The 19,172-nt window shown below is 37.4% G+C and overlaps 1 protein-coding gene across 3 annotated transcripts; it reads right to left on the reverse strand.

The window, feature by feature from the left end:
- Positions 1 to 2,483: 2,483 nt before the first annotated feature.
- On the reverse strand, positions 2,484 to 18,369 carry LOC133851986 (plant UBX domain-containing protein 11). Of its 3 annotated transcripts, none has more exons than XM_062288640.1 (10): positions 18,212 to 18,369; positions 15,983 to 16,082; positions 14,255 to 14,307; positions 14,064 to 14,145; positions 10,153 to 10,218; positions 9,995 to 10,062; positions 9,208 to 9,423; positions 8,592 to 9,111; positions 6,816 to 7,085; positions 2,484 to 3,078 (listed from the first exon to the last, which is right to left on the reverse strand). In XM_062288640.1, exons 2-10 carry the CDS (start codon positions 16,080 to 16,082, stop codon positions 2,834 to 2,836), a joined length of 1,620 nt encoding a protein of 539 aa, XP_062144624.1. In that variant the 5' UTR covers positions 18,212 to 18,369; the 3' UTR covers positions 2,484 to 2,833. The 3 variants fall into 3 exon arrangements, with proteins under 3 accessions (XP_062144624.1, XP_062144630.1, XP_062144615.1); XM_062288646.1 differs by lacking the exon at positions 18,212 to 18,369 and adding an exon at positions 17,945 to 18,154; XM_062288631.1 differs by lacking the exon at positions 18,212 to 18,369 and adding an exon at positions 16,280 to 16,409.
- Between the last annotated feature and the right edge of the window lie 803 nt (positions 18,370 to 19,172).

Consider the following 19,172-nt stretch of genomic DNA (forward strand, 5'->3'; position numbering starts at 1 on the left):
CTCCTATACTAGTGACGTATGTGTAACATCTTTTAAATTAAAAAAAAAATAAAAAATAAAATTGTAATGGATAAGAAAACAAAGAGACAAGGGGACAATACTTTTTTTTTTTTTTTTTTTTTTTTTTTTTTTTTTTTTTTTTCTCTCTTCTCTCTCTATGTAACTATGTAAGAAGACAATATATTCAAAATAGTAATAAAATAAATCCTAACTTTCAATTTGATCCAGTATTTTTTATTTTTTATTTTTTTTATTTTTTTATTTTTTTAATTCAAGCCATACACCTGATCAATTCATGTTATATGAGTCCACCATTTATGTTTAAATAAATAGCTCAAAAAGGAATTTCCAAATAGAGTTAAAACTTTTACTTCATTCTTTTGTCTTACAATCTAGATAGTGTTATCGCCAGAAATTTTACCAAGAAAGTAATTTTCATTCACTTATCTATTTCAAATCCCTAAATCCTACCAAAGTAACAATCATAATATCTATAAAAGAAGTGACAAAAGCTTTTAAATCACTACAAAGAAAAATTGCTCTCTTCTCTCTCTCTCTAAAGACAGTAAGACACCTCAACTGTTTCCTTGACTGCCGAGGAAGAGTGCCCCCTTCCCCCTTCCCCCTTTCTCCCTTCCTCCTTCCCCCTCCCCTTCTCGCCTCTTTTGAGGCTCTATCAATATCTTTGGAGGTCTTATTCATTGCTCATGGCAAATTTTTTTGATTCAACATCTCCTCTGGCTTCTGCTCCACTGCGAATGATACGTTCTCAACCTCCACACACCAATCTCAGCCTCGGATCCACCACTTTCTTAAAATTCTTGGATTTGATTTTTTTCAAAATTAGATTTGTCCACTTTAGAAAGCTTCACCACCAAACGCACGATGCCACTATGATCCGGGTTTCTTCCACTCCACTCTGCTGCCATCTGCTTCCCATCTAGCCACCACACGTCAGAGAGTGTCCCATACACGCCGACGTGTGGACAATGCAGAGCCGCGTGTGACGGCTTCCTCCGCCTTTAACGTTTGTTGCTGGACCTCGTGGAGATTCTGGCAACCATCGCCGGCGCGTGGTCTTCACATGCCAACGAGCGACCGTTGCTCTGCCAACTGCCAGTGTGTTGTTCATTTATTTTTTTATGCTTTTCCTAGTTTTTTTTTGAGCTTTTTCTTTTAGGTAATCTTCTCTGTGTTCCATGTAATTGTTACACAATTGGTGTTTGAGTCCTTTGAACTCTATATACACATTTAATCACCTTTATTGGTGGCTTAAATTTTTGACATCCATATCAAGAATCAATAGGTCTGCGTCATTCATTTGATGCATTGACTCTGCATAATTGCATTGCATTCTTTGGTGTTCATTGTTGAGTTGTCTGGCCCTAATTTGTTGTAATTTCATTTTCTTTAAGCCTACAACTTAGCTTTAACTTTAGTTTGTAGTTCATTTTCACGTCTCTTAAAAAAAAAATCACATCTAAAACGAAAATAAAAATTTACCAATAATAAAACGACTATGCCAAATAAGAGCTAATATGGTTAAAAACCCTTTATTTATTTTTTTTTTATTTTTTTTTCTTTTATCAATCGCGTCCCACAACTTTTCAATTTCAATAATATCTTTAGTTAGAGATGACCAATAATAAAATAGATATTGTGCATATTTTATAACAAAAACAAAAAATTTGGCAGACAAGGAAGCTAGGCCTATGGGAATGAAGATAGTGCCAACAAAGATAAAAGTCTATACGAGTTTCTTTTTGTTGGTAGTAAAATGTACAGATTGTAAGGAAAATTTGGACAAAACCTACATGGGGATATTTGGGAAAGAATAAATAATTCCTATAGGATGCCTAAGAGGAAACCAACATGAAAATTCCATATTCCTAGGAATCCTATAAGACTCCTAATCATTCTCAAATGTGAGAATAGTAACATTCCTGAAAATCTAAATTCTCAAACATCACATTCTTAAGAATGTATATGCCAGAAAGAATGTTAGATTCTACGATCCAGACGTCACGATGGAGTTTGCACTAGAAACCAACACGCCCTTTTGCACGTGTGAATTGATTACCCAGCAACAATAAAAGTCTCCTAGGCAAGAGAAATACGGTAAGTATTGAATTTGTGTTTGGGATTCTCTTCAGAATAATATCCTCCAGTCAATATACTCTTTATGTCGTGTTGTTTCAAACAACAGAAAATGTAGAAAATATGCAATTATCAAAGCAATCAACCTCATTATAACCCAAACCTTCATTTTTCGTATGTTGGCTAAACATGAATCACCATTAGATCCGTTATATATATGACTAGCCCATTCCCTATCACAAAACACCGGGGTGGAGTCGCAGCCATTTGCTCATGTTTTTGGTGAGTTCCATGCTGTAAAACAATGAGCAAACCAAGCGAGGGAGTAGGGGAGATATCTGTGACATCCCCAAGTAAAACAACTTCCATACTAAATCCAGAAAAAATTATGAGGCTTCAAGAGTACGGTGTGGTTTTTAGCATTACTCTTCTGAATAATACAATTATATACAAATGTGGCGCTAGAAAGATGCATTTCAATTACATCATTGGGCTTATTCTTCCTATATGGGCAGAAAAGAGCTACTACACACAACACGGCAAAGTCACAAGATTAAATCCAACACAAGATGCTAAAAATTTAGCCCCTTATTAGTAGGTGATATCTATAATCTTCTATATTGAAAGTAAACTCAAGTTTTTTAGTTTAATAGTTTAGGTGAACAGGCAATGAAGCTGGCGACTCAAATGCAAAGAAAAAACTCAAACCGTTGCAGGAGGGGTAAGCCTTAAGGCCTCATTTGCCATCGTTGTTGCCACCATATTGTGTAGAATTACCATTCCAGAAGGCATTTCTGTCGTTGAACCGGTCATCCTCTTCATCATGCTTTAGAGTATGAATATTGCTCCCAAAACGGGATGTCGTTGGTTGCTTCTTCTTGCCATCGTCTCTTCCAGTTGCAGAGGTGCTTTGGTTTGAAGAGTCGTGGGACTGGGGCCTCTCTCTTCCAGCCATGTTGTTCTGAAGTGTAGGATTTGGACCTAAAATAGTAAAAGCCAAACAGGTAAGTGGAATAAGCTATTCTGTATAGTAGGCTGAGGCATATAATAGCAGAACAGAAAAGTGGGGTGCATATGCCATCAAAGCATATTGCACAACAATTTTCCCGCAAAGTCTTGACTAAACAGTTATATAAAGTACTTTCCCCACACACAAACCAAGAAAAAAATAACCAGGACCAAAAAAAGATTTTACACCTCCGTTGAAAAGCCAAAACTTGCTATTTTTACTGGAAAAAGAAATCCTCTAAGAGAAATGCCAACCATTATAAACAACGCTGGAGAAACTTTCCATTCCAATGAAGACTTCAAAGGACTCAGGAAACAGACTTCAATACTAAGAATTTAAAAGATTCCAAACAGTGAAAGAAACATAATTTATTTATTACTGAAAAATGCAACACCGACCAGCTATAGCGTCCAAACTCTGCTCACTGACGAAATACATCACCATTCATAAACAAGCTTTAAATTAAATTACCTCCCTATGAGAAAAGAATGGGGTAAGCAGAGAGAGAGGAAGGACGGGAAATGGCCCCAGACATCAGAATGCAGAAGGTTTCATTAAAATTAAAAAAACTCATAGAACTGAAAGTTATAGAGGTGTTCTGCTCATCCAGCAGCAGAACGAAGAAGAAAAAAAAAACTAGTAGATGCAGGAAGCTAGCTCATTCCATGTAGTCAAATACCTACCAACCAACAGGAAGGGCACCAAATTATTACAAGTCATCCAACCTGAGACCGGTCATTGTCCCCCTTTCTAACAAAAAAAATCTCCCAACCAACAAAAAGAAAAAGAAACAACAGAAGAGGAGAGTATCCAACCCCTAGGCAACTACAGACGTCATAGCAGCAAAACAAACATATCTAGCACATTAGGCATAAAGGAAATATGTCATTTTCAGAGATTTTTATACATAAATTGTTAGGAATATAAGCTGTAGACGCACAAACACCCCCCCCCCCCCCCCCCCCCTCAACTACATTTCATTCATAAATATTTGGGAAAACTTCACTTAACTCACTTAAACTTTTATCTTTTAAGTCAACCTTTTACTTATAAAAAAAGAAAACTTTTATCGTTTTTGCAATCACCTTAAAGTTCAATAACTCTCAATTTAATATATCAAACTTTAAAAATTTTGCAATGTTGCTACTACCATTGGGGTTTAGGGATAAATCAGACAGCAAAAGGGTGAAATGACCTTTATACCCTTGAAAATTTTATAAAATTTCAAATTTACCCTTAATTAAAATTTAAAACTAAAAAAACAAAAGAAAAGGATTAAAAGAAAAGAGAGAAAAAAAAAAGGAAAAAGAAAAAGCCAAACCGTGGGTATGTCACCCACAGCTTGCCATGGGTCACAAGAGATTTCTACCGTAGGTCGCTTGACCCACAGTTCCTGGTCTTCCTGAGCAAAACAGTCCCATCTCTATTCTATGAAAGAATCACTGCATTACTCTTGGAGAAATCTCATTGTTCTCATACGATGGAGCGTGTATGTCAAAGGGCTTAGCTTGCCTACTCCACCTCAATAAAGTCCCAGTTGACCAAGAAATTTCATAACTCAATTAAACATATCCAAGACAAAGATAAGTGGAATAGCAGTTTCACCACCAAACCATTGGCACCTCCAAACCCAAAACACTCCCACAAAACTAACAAACAGAACAATCAATCCAAACCCATTTGTTCATTTTAACAAGAAGCAAAATCCATCAAATGGAAACACCCACTTCTCTCTTTTGCACCATGGGTCATGCAACCCACGGCCAAAAACCATGGGTGCTAGACCCATGGCTTGGGTCTGGCCAGAGTTGGCTTGGCCTTGGCCTTGGGTGGTCTATTTTTTTTTTAATAAATTGGGTATTTTGGTAATTATGACATTTTCCGTTAGGATTTACTGTTAAATCTTAACGGATGTGTGACATTGCAAAAAACTGAAACTTGGATACACTAAATTAAGATTTTATGAACTTTAGGGGGTGATTGCAAAAACGATAAAAATTTAGGGAGTTTAAGTGAAGATTCCCCTAAGTTTTTGTTAAATAGTGGTCTCCATAGACCGTCCTCTTCGTCCGCAGGGTAAGAAGCGTCCCTCTTGTTCAAATTTGAAAATCGAACGTTCGAGGCTGGGGACGTGGCGTAAGTTGGGTTCCGGGTTTTTTTTGGCTTTGGCCCGGGCCGTAAGGAATCTTCTGGACCGTTTTGCCGGGTCGGGGCTAAGTCGTAAATCTTCTGGCTTCCGCGTGGGTCGTCTCATGCCGAAAGCTAAAGTCTCCCGTCCGTCGAGTTCGCCAACGGAGACGACGTCGAAGGTGTCATCTGGGCTGATTCTTGCTCGACCTCCTCCTGGGGGTTTGGAGGTTGCTGCGTCGGTAGCCACAGAGGGCGCGGGTCCGGCGGTCTCGGTTTCTGTTGGGGGTTCCATTAGGCCGGAGCCCTCGTCGTCGGCGTTACAAGGACGACGTCGCTTATGCTTCCACCGGGGGTGAATCGAGCAACGTCCTTACAGTGCTTTCAAGCCAGACTCCAGGCCCTAAAGAATCTTCTGAGGGTATGGGTATGGTATCATCGGGTTATTTGGGGTTCTATTATCCTCCTCTGCCGGCACCGGAGTTGTTGCTTCCGGAGGCTCCGGTAGCTTCTCTGGGTTCTGTCTCCTTGTTGGTCGGTTTTGAGTTGAACTCTTCTCCGATGTCCTCCTCCTCTCTAGTCCCTGCGGTTCCTTCTGTTCAAGCCCACGCAGCTTCTTCTTTACATGTCTCTGTAGATCCAGTAGAAGAGAAGAAGTCTGCTAAAGATCCTCGTCGGATTTCAGAGTTATCCACTAATTCGACTTTGGGAGAGAAAGTCCGAGATGCAGTCTATTGGTGGAAGGAGGAGGTATCAAAGCTTCAAGAGAAGAAGGATCAGCCTATTGTTTGCGATCAGAATTGGGAGAAGGATTGTTGGAGTATCGAGGCAGAGCTCTGGGGGAAGATCTCCGAGGTGAATCCGTTGGTGACTAAAGAACAGAGACAGAAGCATCGGGAGATTTGGGGTGAGATGATTGAGAACAAGAAACGTGAGAGTAAGAGGGAGCTTCGGAATCTGCAAAGTTCCGTAAATTACGGAGACATCAAAGCTTCTTCGAAGTGTAGGAGAGACAAGGCCAATAGGTCGTAGGGTTGGTTGCTTTGAGGGTTTTTTTGTGGGTTGTTCTCAGGTTTTCTTGGTTTTTGGGTGCTGTTTGGTTTCTTTTGCGGGTAGTATTTTAGTTGGTTCTTTGTTTTCTAGGTTTTGACTTGGGGGCTGTTTCCTGGGTTTTTTTCGGGTTTTTTGGGTCAGCTGTGGTTCTCCTGTGTATACTTCCTGTGTACGTAGGGGCTCCTTACGCTTTCTTTTCAATGAAATCTACTTACTTATCAAAAAAAAAATAGTGGTCTCCATAGAAATTGGGGGTTTGTATCTGCATGTTCGATAAATAACTAATTAGTTCATACTGGCCGCTATAGCTCATTCCATCACCTCCTCATCTACATTTCACTCATAAATTTTTGTTAAACGGTGGGCAATTGTTTGTCAGAAATGTATTTTTAATAAAAACTAAACGAGCAATTGTGAAAATAGCAGTTAATTGTTTGTGGCTTAAACTAACATACAATAAATAACTTCCTTGACCCCAGATCCAAGACCTAACTGCATAAAATTGGCACAGTAAGGTAAGGAAACTCACCATATTGCCATATGCCATTTTGAGATTCCTGTTCAGAGCTTGATGAGCTGGCACCACCACCGAGATAAGAGAAAGGATTCATGTAAGATAAAATCCTCCTCACATATGTAAAATATCCCCCATTAGTTCCATCTAAAGAATCAACGTTAGTATCTGTTTGATCAGAGGATGAAGATGCTCCTCTGTAATTACCCGCACCTCTTTGATGTGGAACCACTATCAGCGTTTGTCTATTAAACAGGCCCAACTCTGACAATGATTTGCTCAAATCTGCAGCAAATGGAATATATCAATCATTTACATTCAAATTGTTGTGTTTCTGTCAACATACATGTTAAAAACAATAGAACAAAAAGATTATTCCTGATGCTGTCTTGTGAGTAAACAGCATCAATAACCAATGCGACATCTCATACTCCCACAAGGAATGTGGATTAACTCTAAATAGAAGCAATTTCACTTTGAAATGCTGTCATGTATAAATACACAGAGAAACATCTCCTCGCTGAAAATTTCCCCACATGGGTCCTAGTAGATAACACAAAAAAGGAACAATGTGCTTGAAAATATAGTATCTGTAAGTAAAATAGTATTGAAGATGATAAAATCATGATCAAGTGTCCATTAATATGGGAGCACACATTTCTACGTGAACATCACGCTCATCCTGTGCAACAACATACTTGGCATATTGGGAAAATCATGAATTTTATGTATTTATAACATGAAAATATGATTATGTTGCAGATGGCGCCGATTAATAGCACCATTTTCATATGTCGCTAAGCCATGTCCAAATTCTTTATAAACACCCATGCTTTATGCTACACAGTGCTGGACTACCAAAAAACAAAAAAGAAAAAGAAAACATGTTTGGTTAAGTGTATCTACTATTCTGTGAAAGTAGAAAGCTCAAATACTGATTCAAGCACAGTACACTTCTTGCAGGTAAGTAGCATTACCATAAACACACATACACACGCATGCACATCAAATTCAAGCATGCCTTCCCATTAGCACTACCAAATTAGTTAAGACTCCACCCGCCTCGGGTTAAAACGGTGTTGTTTTGATCATTACGATTCATTAAAAAATAAAAATATAAATAAAACTAGAAAATATAAAGAAGAAGATAGAGACCATGGTGGAATCACTGTTCAAGTCTCTCTCTCTCTCTCTCTCTCTCTCTCTCTCTCTCTCTCTCTCTCTCTCTCTCTCTCTCTCTCTCTCTCTCTCTCTCTCTCTCTCTCTCTCTCTCTCTCTCTCTCTCTCTCTCTCTCTCTCTCTCTCTCTCTCTCTCTCTCTCTCTCTCTCTCTCTCTCTCTCTCTCTCTCCTCTCTCTCTCTCTCTCTCTCTCTCTCTCTCTCTCTCTCTCTCTCTCTCTCTCTCTCTCTCTCTCTCTCTCTCTCTCTCTCTCTCTCTCTCTCTCTCTCTCTCTCTCTCTCTCTCTCTCTCTCTCTCTCTCTCTCTCGTTATTTTTCTTTTCATGATCATTTTCATCAGAACTATGTCGTTTTACTTTTATGCAGCGTCACGTGACATTAGACGGCATTTGACGGGGAAAAAGTTCACGGAACTGACAGAAGGGCCACATTGACCATGATGTGCAAGTTCAAGGATTAAATTGACCAAATCAAAGATACTAGGACCCGAATTGGCAGAAACTCTAAACTTGAAAGGACCAGTATGTATTTTAGCCTTCTTTTTTTTTCTTTTTTTTTTTTTTAAAAAAAAAAAAAAAAAAAAAAAAAACTAATAATGTTGAGACATTCATACCTTGACTACTGAATATTTTGCGGGGATAAGGAATGGCTAGATCATAAGTGCCAAAGCCACTTGGTAGGTTTCCATCAACATAGTCTTTCACCATTCTCAAAGTGCTTGTCACAGAAAACTTCTCTTGTAGGCTAGAACCAGCAGGCAATCGTATATTTAAATGGACATCACTTGGCATATTATCTCTTACAGAACCATCCGATGCATAAGCCTGCATATGGTTTACAGCTTCAGCCTTTTCATCTTGCTCAGCTTCCTTTACTTCAATACCAACCAATTGTTCACCTCCTCCAGGAGCAGCTGAATGATGACCACTGATTTTTTCTGGAGCAGGACAACCATCTTCAGCACTGGAAGAGTTATGATCAGCTCTAGAGTTTTCTATGTCAGCCACTAAAGGACCAACTGATCCTTTATGTACCTTAGTGGATGAGGTGGGCTGTTCATCCACAACACTCTTTGACTTGCTGGTGTCATATGATCTTGAAGATGTCTTCTCATTCATTTCAGTATCTTTCTCCTGTCCATGTAAATGGAATGAAACAGTACAAGCAAATCATGCAACAGTTAATAAATATAAAAGATCAATGAGGCAATGACTACCTATTCTAGTTACCTCAACTTTGCATTCATGACCTTTCTTTTCCTCGGTTACGTCAGAGGTTACCGCTGGCTTAGCCTCTTCATACTGGACATGCTTGTCAGTTGAAGGCGATGGAACAACTGTACTTGAAGAACTTTGTTCATTAGATGAGGCAGCATTAGAACTAGAAGTGGATGCTCCAGAATTCCTTGAAGCAAGTGCCGCAGTTAGGAAAGTTGCAGTTGTTTCCTGCACTCCACAATATATGACCTTGTCATGTTTCTAATAAAAAGGAAGTTCCTAGGCTCGTAACTTCCCAATAATGGCATGGCCTCTCACAGCTGATTATTGCTACAGTATCATTTTTGGCACTAAGATGAAAAAAATGGGATTGGTTTCATATGAGTCGGTCTGATCCATGGCGTGTGAAATGGAAAGCATATATTCTGGTTGATTTGCCATTAGTGTGAAGTAAAAGTACATGTAAAATTTTAGTTGGCCATGAAAGGGGTATAACAATCTTCTTATAAAAGGCAGTGATTTTCAAGGAGAGGACATTGCATGAAAAGGCACATCATTAGATGGAAAGTCAATCTCATAAACTACAGCAGAAGCGACTGCATTGTAGACAACTAAGGTGTTTAAATCTTTTCCATTGCTTTCTCCAGCACATAGAACCCAGTCAAATGGAGGTCCGCTCCTCAAACATGGCCACTCATCAACATGATAGCACAAGGATTGGGGGCAGTGGTCCCATAACAGAATAAAATGGGCACTCACAAGCGCTGACTAATGATGATTAAAATGAACAACTATATACCTGGATATGCAGACTCAACCATGCCTTTTCTAAACTGGATGCCAGATCTTCAGCACTGACAAATCCGTCTGTAAAGTTATTCACAAAGAGAATAATCAAATATTAACTACATGGTTATGTGTTGTCCTAGATGCTAGCCTGAAATATGAACAACATACCATTTTGCCAAACTTGTACACCATTAAATCCTATAGCTGTAATACAAGGAACAGATTTCTGTGGGTCTGTAACAGCTTGAGTCAAGGATATGTGCTTGGTTTTATAAAAAAATGTTAGAAAGAGCTTAAAAAGCTATTTTACCAGGTAAAATAAAACAATGACAGCACTGGCATTAAGATGGCACATATTGCAATGCACACAAAATAGAACTACTAACTCTTTGATGGAACAAACCAACCACCGAAAAGCCAGCAAAGGAAAAAGCGTACCATGGGACCAATGTATTGACAACTAGCTAACTCATGGCTACAATATAACAGGAATACAAAGGACGTATAAGGAAAGGTAGCAACTATGTCGATTGAGCCATGATGCTGATCAGGAGCAAATTTAAGGGGGGTCTGCACCCCACCCCCCCACTCCAAAAAAAAACTTTCATAGATTTTTGGTCATTTTATTAATGGAGGTGCTCCCCACCCCCTACATGGCCAAAAAAAAAAAGTACGAATAATAATTTTATTGAAAGAAAAGGGCAAAGCCCTCGACAAGAGAGCCAATCACCCTAAAGGATTCTACAATCTAAAAAATTAACCAAATCTACCAGATTAGATGAGGAGAAGTTAGGAACATATACAAAAGGTCAATCCAAAAGAGATCACAAAAAAGAGGATTTTAAAGAACGCACGTCAGACTCGTAATCCTCAAAGAAATGCCGGTTTCTCTCTCTCCACATTAAGAAAGCAAAACTAACTTTCTAGATAGCCTCTTTGGGATGTCCCCGCCCTAGAATCTTCCAACAATGAAGCAAGTTTAGGATGTTGCAAGGCATAGCCCACGAAACCCCGAATAACTTGAGAACAAAGTGCTAGAGATCACTAGTGTACTCGCAGTGAATGAGAAGGTGATTTATGATGCGTTTGGTTCGAATATTATTCATTATTCGAACCGGGATTTTATTCAAAAACCCGGAACCCGATTCCATGTTGAATAAAACCCAGCTGGCTCTTGAATATTGTTTTGAATGTGGTTTGAATTTCGAGGTGATGAAATCATGAAATTGACGTGTGAATTTCGAGCAGAATTTTCTTTCAACTGGCCAATAAAACTTTAAAAAAAAAAAAAAAAATTCAAGAAAAATAGGAAAATGGGGTGAACGCGAGCCACCACCAGAGGTGGCACCGCGTGGATTTCGGGGTGGCCCGAAAGCCACCCCGCGTGGATTTCAGGGTGGCCCGAAAGCCACCCCTAAGCCTTTCGGCCACCTTTGGGGTCGGGGGTGGCTGCGTGGCTACCCCCAGTGGCCGGGGGTGGCCGCGCGGCTTCGGGCCACCCCGAAATCACCCCTAGGGGGTGGGGGGGTGGCGCCGGCAACCTCTGGGGGTGGCTCGCAAGCCACCCCCCTCCCAAGGGGTGGCTGCCGGCTTCCCCAAAACCATATTTTCTCTCTTTTTTTAAAAAATAAAAATAAAATTTTTGTTTTTTTTTGTTTTTAATTTTTTTTTGTTATTTTGTTTATTATTAATTTTATTATTTTTTACCATACCAATTATTATACACAACTTTTCATACAATCCAATCACTTTCTACCATTATAAAACACTTTTTTTCAATCTCAAAAATTCAACACCCAAACACATTCAAAAAGAATCTGAATTATATTCAACATCCAAGCACATTTTCATTGCCTTGAAATTCGCAATAAGATTCAGAATATTATTCATATTCGAAATATTCAATACCCAAACGGACCATTAGAGTCTCCTCATTCTTTTTGCATAGGAAACACCCGTTTACAATAGAGAAACCTCACCTTCTAAGATTATCAACCGTGAGAATTCTACCCTTTGTTGGCGTCTATAAGAAGAAAGCAATGCGGGAAGGGGCCTCAATCTTCCAAATACTTTTCTAGGGGAACGAACAATGTTCTTCAGTCTATAACATTTTATAATAGCTCCTCGCTTCGAAACCATGACTGCGAGCTGGGGTCCACAGCATTCTATCCACTTCTCCCGGATGGGTTTTTGAGAAGTATAACAAATTGAGAAACGAGTCAAAAGATTCAAACTCTCAATCCTGGACTGCCCTAATGAAACTCGAATTCCAATGGATAAAAGAGACGGAGGGATCCAAACAGTTTGACACCAAGGCCTCTTTATTACTGGCTATTGAATAAAGTTCTGGGAATGAGTACTTCAGAGCCACTTATCCACATCACGCATCATGCCAAAAGCAAATGCGGGATCCGTCCCCCACCTTGAAGGAGACAAGATTGGAGAAAAACCTCAGCCGTTTCTAATATTCTTCCAAAGACACACCTCGTAAGGCCCTCGACCTTCCTCTGGACACCAATTCCCTCCTTGGACCCCATACTTCTCAACAATCATCTGTTTCCATAAAGATTTATCCTCTTGCATGAATCTCCATAACCATTTACCAAGAAGAGCTTTAATGAAAATATGAGATTTTTTACTCCCAACCCTCCTCTAGGGACTGGGAAGCAAATAGTCTTCTAACTCACCAGGTGAAACTTGGACTCCCCGCCTAGTTCATTCCAAATAAAATCTCTCTGAAGACTCTCCAATCTCCTAGCAACGCATGCTGGTAATGGGAAGAGGGATAAGAAGTACGTAGGTAGATTGAATAACGTACTCTTGATGAGTGTAAGGCGCCCTCCCTTAGACAAGTAGATCTTCTTCCAACTAGCCAACATTTTTTCCATTTTCTAGACTACCCCATCCCATATAGTCTTTGATTTAAAAGGAGCACCTAGAGGGGGACCCAAATATTTCAAGGGAAGAGAAGAAATGCTACAACTAAGAATATCGGCCAGCACAACTAACTCAGATTTCTGGAGGTTGACTGTCAAGCCTTAAATGGCCTCGAAACATAAGAAAATGTGACCCAAATTATGGATTTGATCACAATCTGCATTGCACATAATAAGTGTATCATCTGCGAACAGAAGGTGGGATATTTCAAGGGGAAAGAAAAATTCTAGTCAAGTCCAATCCCCCCAGAATAAATTCCTACTTTCACCCCAAAAAAATGAGAACCAGGAAGCTACTTAAATGTCATAGAATTTAACACAATGAAATGATTGTTGTAATTAGAACATATTAATGAAATGGTTTTTTCTTTCTCTTTTCTTTGCAAGTAATAGAAATGATTTTGAAATTTGGAAACGCTCATCTGCCAAGAAAGATAAAATAGAGCTTTCTGGAGACTTAAGGGTCAAAACCAAGGACAGTTTGTTTAACAGATAAAAGAAAGTGAATTCATGCGAGCCATACCAATTTTAAACTTTGAGCTCAGCTAGTACTTTTGCAACACTAGTATTTGGTGACCATCTTACCGGAAGAGCAAAAATTTAAAATGCTGCCTGCAGGTAAAGATGGACCAAAGTACCCAAAAAGAAAAAAGAAAAAAGAAAAAACTAATTTCCTAGATAGATGATGTGTAAAGGTGCCATTTCTTGTTCATAACAACACACAAAATAAAAGTGTATGATGTATGGTATTTCATCAAAGATATCACTCAAACACTTGAAATGCTTTGGATGTGGTTCCCACCTACTCCAAGCAATGTGCCCGTGGTCTCATGAAAAGTTGAAAGACTAGATGCTCAACATCTCTAAGTGAATATTATTTAACAGCAAATTGCCCTGAAAGTGAGTCAAGATGCACATTGTAGCAACGGACTGTGAGTACCTGGTTGTCTAAAAAATGAAAATGCAGCTAGAATTCAACCAAAAAACTATGATAACATTCTTAAAGACTTAGGTTCTAAATATATATTATTCTGGTAGCTCAATATCAAATTATCATGTTTAATGCTCTTTTTTGAAGAATGGCAATAGCTCAAAAGTGTAGCTTTCGAGGAAAGTAAGATTTGTCATCATCAAGAAGGATACATAATGCAGAAAAGTGTGCAGCATCAGTGCTCCCTCCAGGGATATGCAATAGAATACAATACTTTGATAGAGACTCTGCCACCTGAATGCAGCTTTTGAACGTAAGAACCATAGATGGAGTGCATATTAAAGGAATTAAAGGAAAACCCTGACCAACTAAAAATGAATAAGAAAAAAGGAAGAAAGCGAACATTTGAATTAGTCCATGTGGATTCTTCCAAACAACTAGACTCCGCATCTTCACCTGAAAACATTAACCCACCAAATCAACTTAACCTCAATAATGAAAAAAAGAGTTCAGTACTTAGAATATCTAAATATTACATAATATTAATATGCATTGGTGTAGGCAATTCTAAAGTGCTGACATTGCAGAAGGTTGTAACAAAAACAGGACACAGCAGCAGTAAAATATACAATAAAGAAGAAAAAATCCATAACAGAGTTTGTATCGCAGATCAGTCCAGCAACAGCCTTCACTTCATGCTTCCAAAGATAGCCCACACTTCAACCACCTGAGAACTAAAACTAACTACACAAACTTACCTGAACAGGCATGATCATTTTGCCCAGCAAGAACATTTGTTCCTTCCTACCAGCCTTAACACAACAATTACCAGCAAGTACTATTGACAATTATTTTCTGATGTTAAGCAAACAATAATTTAGGAAAAACTACACTTACCCCCCTGAACTTTCACCTCAATTGCAATGTTCTCACACTAAAAAAAGCTGCAATTGACCCTCAAAACTTCTAGTCCCTTTCACTTAACTCCATATGTTAGGGTTTTTTTGTTAAATTAGACGAAAAATGACAATAATACCCCAGCAGACCCAGCTGTGGGTCTCCTCCAAAGATTTTTTATTTATTTAAGGGCATTTTGGTATTTTTCACACATCTCACCGGGGGTATATCGGACATTTCACGCATTTGCCATCCAAGTTAACAGAAAATCCTAACGACAAAGGGTTAAGTGAAAAAGGGCTAATAGTTTGAGGGGTCAATTGCAAATCTTTTTTTTTTTTTAGTTTGGAGGGATTGCAATTGAGGTGAAAGTTCAAAGGGTAAGTGTAATTTCCCCAATAATTTATTCAAACATTAAAAAAAAAAAAAAAAAAAAAAAAAACAACTTTTTCTTTTGTTTCCATTAGTAGAAACTTATTAAGGAAAAAAATAAGTAAACATTATATCAAACAAGCTTCATGTGGTCCCTTTAGGAGAGGGTAACACCAAGGGTTATACCAGCCATATGGGACCAGCTAAACAATCATGTTTTGACATGCAACTAACCAGGGGTTCATTGCTTCATAGAAAGCAACACACATATGTCATATACTTTCTTGTTACTTAAACATTCCCCTTATATTAATAAAATGAATCTTTATTCACCAAAGAAAAAGGGAAAGAAAAAGATAGCAGTGCACAACATTAACCTATGTTCATAAATAAAAGAATTTATAATTTCTAATATATCATAATTATAAAAAATTATAAAAAAAGAAGAAGAAGAAGAAGAAACCAAAAGCCTTAAATAGTTAAACATCGTTGCTTAAAATACACTATAATAATTACAATTATACTAATTTTGATAGGGATTTGACTTAAGTGCTGTAAAAAAAAATCTACAGGAGATCTATAGTTTTTTCAATGATCCATATTTAATTTTAAGTTTCCATGGGAAAGAGAGAGAGAATGAAATTAAATTTGGACCCTTGAAAAAACTATAAGAAATCTCCTGTAGTTTTTTTTACAGTACCTAAGCCAAATCTTTTTTACAATGTCTTCTCCATTGCACCAGAGACTATTAAATGTATCACCAGAGCACAACACTTCAATAAATTGAGTGCCGCCCTTATGTCCATTGATAGGAAACTCCATAAAAGCAAAACTGTAGAAATTATATGAAAGAGGCGTTTACCTGAAATATAGACGACAAAGAGTTTCTTCTGCCTTTTGGCTTCTATAATTGCTTCAGTAATAGAACCTTTAAATGTAAGCAAGGAGAGAGAATGTTCCATCTGTTCACATAAAGGAAAAATTTTAAAGATACCAAAAATGTCCATAGGCTCTTGCTAGCTTCACATAACGCACAGATAGAAGTAGCAACAAGTTCAAAGAGCACATTACAAGGATGGAATTTAAATCAAACCTAAAGCACAAAGTTATTTAATATTATAATCTATAGGTAGTTTTAAAATGAGAAAGGAAACCAAACCTGTATCAAATGAAACATTTGAAGGTTGGGAAACTCAATGCTCATGACTACAGACTAGAGAAAAGGTTATACGACAAAGGAGACTTGTAACTAACTTAGGAAGAGAACCATTGACAGCTAGCCAACTCATCTAAAAGGGAAACATCAAGTCAATGAACCAGTGTGTAAAAATTAACAAATCAGCTCACTAGATATAGACACCATGACACATTCAAACATGCTCATATTCCACCATGCTCAATCAAGAACATCTATATTTTCCAACTTAGTAAGATTAGTACTGAACCACAGAAATGTCCTCTGAAAGCCATATCCCAAGCTAGAAGTTTTAGAATTTCTAATTCTAATTTAGAAATTCTAAAAAAAGAAATAAGTACACATAATTTGAAATTGGAAAACCAATACTGAATAGTATATTATTCTTTGATAACAGCAATTTCTGAAATATGAAAATCCATCTTTTCATTTCTTATTTTTTTGATTGATGGTATCAGTAGCAGCAAGTTCCAACTGTAGTGACTGTAGCGGTGGAATTTATGAATAGTTCGGGGATTATTGATGATAGATGTGACTGTATTAAAAGTTATAACAACATGAGTTGGTACCAATCGTGGTAATAGTGGAAGTGCAAGCAGCGTCAAGTTCATGGGAGCAATACCAGCAGTGCTGTTGGCAACAACAATAGTGTCTATCATGGTGGTGGAGTCATTATCATTCCGGTTGTGGAGTCAACATTGCCATTATTTAAGGTAGTGGTAGTAGCGGCAACATTAATAGTGTCAGCGACATTTACTATAGTGTTGCTAATTGTATATGTGACAAAAGGAACATAATTTACTTCTGAGGAAGAGTCTCACCTAAAAGAAATAATAAAATAATTAAAACTCTACGTGCATGTTCAGCATTTAGCATTCACAACAAATTGTAGGTGATTGAATGGATTTTGAGATTTGTATCAACTAAGTAAGTGCCTAACTATTATGCATTATTGAATGCACTAAATAAATTGTTGATAAGTAAATGCACTAAATAAATTAAGTGCTTAAATTAAAAACATTACAATTTTTGGCAATAAATTGGGCAAAAATTTAGCCTTAGTTTCTTTTCTACACTTAAAAGTAACCAACACTTGCAAGGTTGTGTGTAACTAACTTTTACATAATGATGTAAGGAAAGTAAAATTATAAAAGAAGCAGACAAGTGATGCTGCTACAATACGGGCCTTGAATGGAGCACAAAAGATATTTCAGATTCTTAAAAATTCAACCATCACAAACTTCAACTCAATATATATAGGAGCCTAAAGTAAAGCACATAGAACCCCTCATATCATAAAATTCAAAGTACATAATCAGCAAAGAATGCTTTTTCCTTTCTTGTCTGTAATTCGGAATTCACTTTTCAGGCAGGGAAAAAATTCAATTTTCCTTAAACTCCCTCCGGATTTTCCATCATTTTTCCAAAATTGTCAGTGACTTGATTGAAAAAAATATTGCCCGCCAATTGGGGAGAATAATGCAACTCTTCACCAATGAATCAAGTCTAATCCAAACAATATGTGCGTCTCTATGCAAATTCAATTTTCTATAACAGATAATCAACTTGCAACTAATGGCCACAGGACAAAATTAGATACAGCGAAAAAAAGAAAACGACAAGACGTACCTATACAAACGGAAGTATTGGACACAATAACCCCTAAACTATTAAATATAAACCCCAAACTCCGTTTGGCCGCTGAGAAAATACAGGAGAAGAAAAGAAACTCCAATTTCAAACTTCCGAGCCAAATATATAGCTGTTAGGCTGAATTGAAGCAGGCTTTTCAATATTTGCTTCGAAGTTTCATTTCCATTCTCTTTCTGTTTCCTTAGCTTTCTCAAGAGCCAAACATTGAATAGGGAAAAAGAAAACGAATAAAGCACTTTGTACCTTGAGTGATAGGCCTCGTAGAAGACTGTCTCTGCAATTAGGCGAGCGAGAGAGAGCGATCTAATAGACAAAGAAAGTTTAGACCTTTGAAGTCAAAACTGAGAACCGCTATGATTGCGCCACGTCATCATTTTAAAGAATGACACCGACATCCTTTTTGATTCTCTCCCGGGATTGAGATGTCAGATGAGGAGGTTGCGATCTATAAATATGAAAAATGATTTTTTTGTACAAAGTAACATTTGCACGACAAGACAAATCGATGGATTCATGCAAGTCGGCTTAGATATATGGTTTCACTTATGTGTTTTGTTGTGTAAATATTGTGCATCTTTATATTATATATATAATTTATTTTTCTTAATAATTTAGGTTCAAATAAATTTTGAATGGTCTAATCAACTACTCCAATAATAATTTGAACAGTTTTTGTTGGAAATACTTATTTGAAATGTGGAGGATCATCTAGATTATATTTATACATTTAATAGAGTAATGCTAAAAATTATATTTTTATTTTATAATTATCTCACTGCGATGATGTGATAGTGTCAATTCATCCTTTTTTCTTCTAAAAAAAAATGGGGCAGTGCTACGATGAAGCAAAGCTTCCGGAATTTATCCGGAAGTTTTGCTTCACCATGGCATAATTGTAATTATTAATATTTACAATTATGCCATGGTGAAGCAAAACTTCCGGATGAATTCCGGAAGTTTTGCTTCACCCAAGCATTACTCAAAAAAATGACGAATCTTAGGGTGGAATAATATTATGAGATAGTTATGAGATAAAATTATAGTTTCTAACATTACTTATTTATATATATATATATATATACATATATATAAAGGGTTAAATATGATTTAGTCCTCTTAATTAACAATATTTTTTATTAAGCCGTATGACCGAATAGGTGTGACATTTAGATCTATAAAATTACCAATTTATTACCTTTAAGAC

The sequence above is a fragment of the Alnus glutinosa genome, chromosome 1 (assembly GCF_958979055.1).
Source record: "Alnus glutinosa chromosome 1, dhAlnGlut1.1, whole genome shotgun sequence".
Lineage (NCBI taxonomy): Eukaryota > Viridiplantae > Streptophyta > Magnoliopsida > Fagales > Betulaceae > Alnus > Alnus glutinosa.

Bases quoted from the DNA above. Each gene is read 5' to 3' on its own strand.
- LOC133851986 (XM_062288631.1), bottom strand. From the start codon at position 16,324: ATGAGCATTGAGTTTCCCAACCTTCAAATGTTTCATTTGATACAG. The intron at 14,308-15,982 runs GTAAACGCCTCT...TAATGTTTTCAG, and splicing joins CTTTGTCGTCTATATTTCAG to GTGAAGATGCGGAGTCTAGT. The intron at 14,146-14,254 runs GTTCGCTTTCTT...AGCTGCATTCAG, and splicing joins CCACATGGACTAATTCAAAT to GTGGCAGAGTCTCTATCAAA.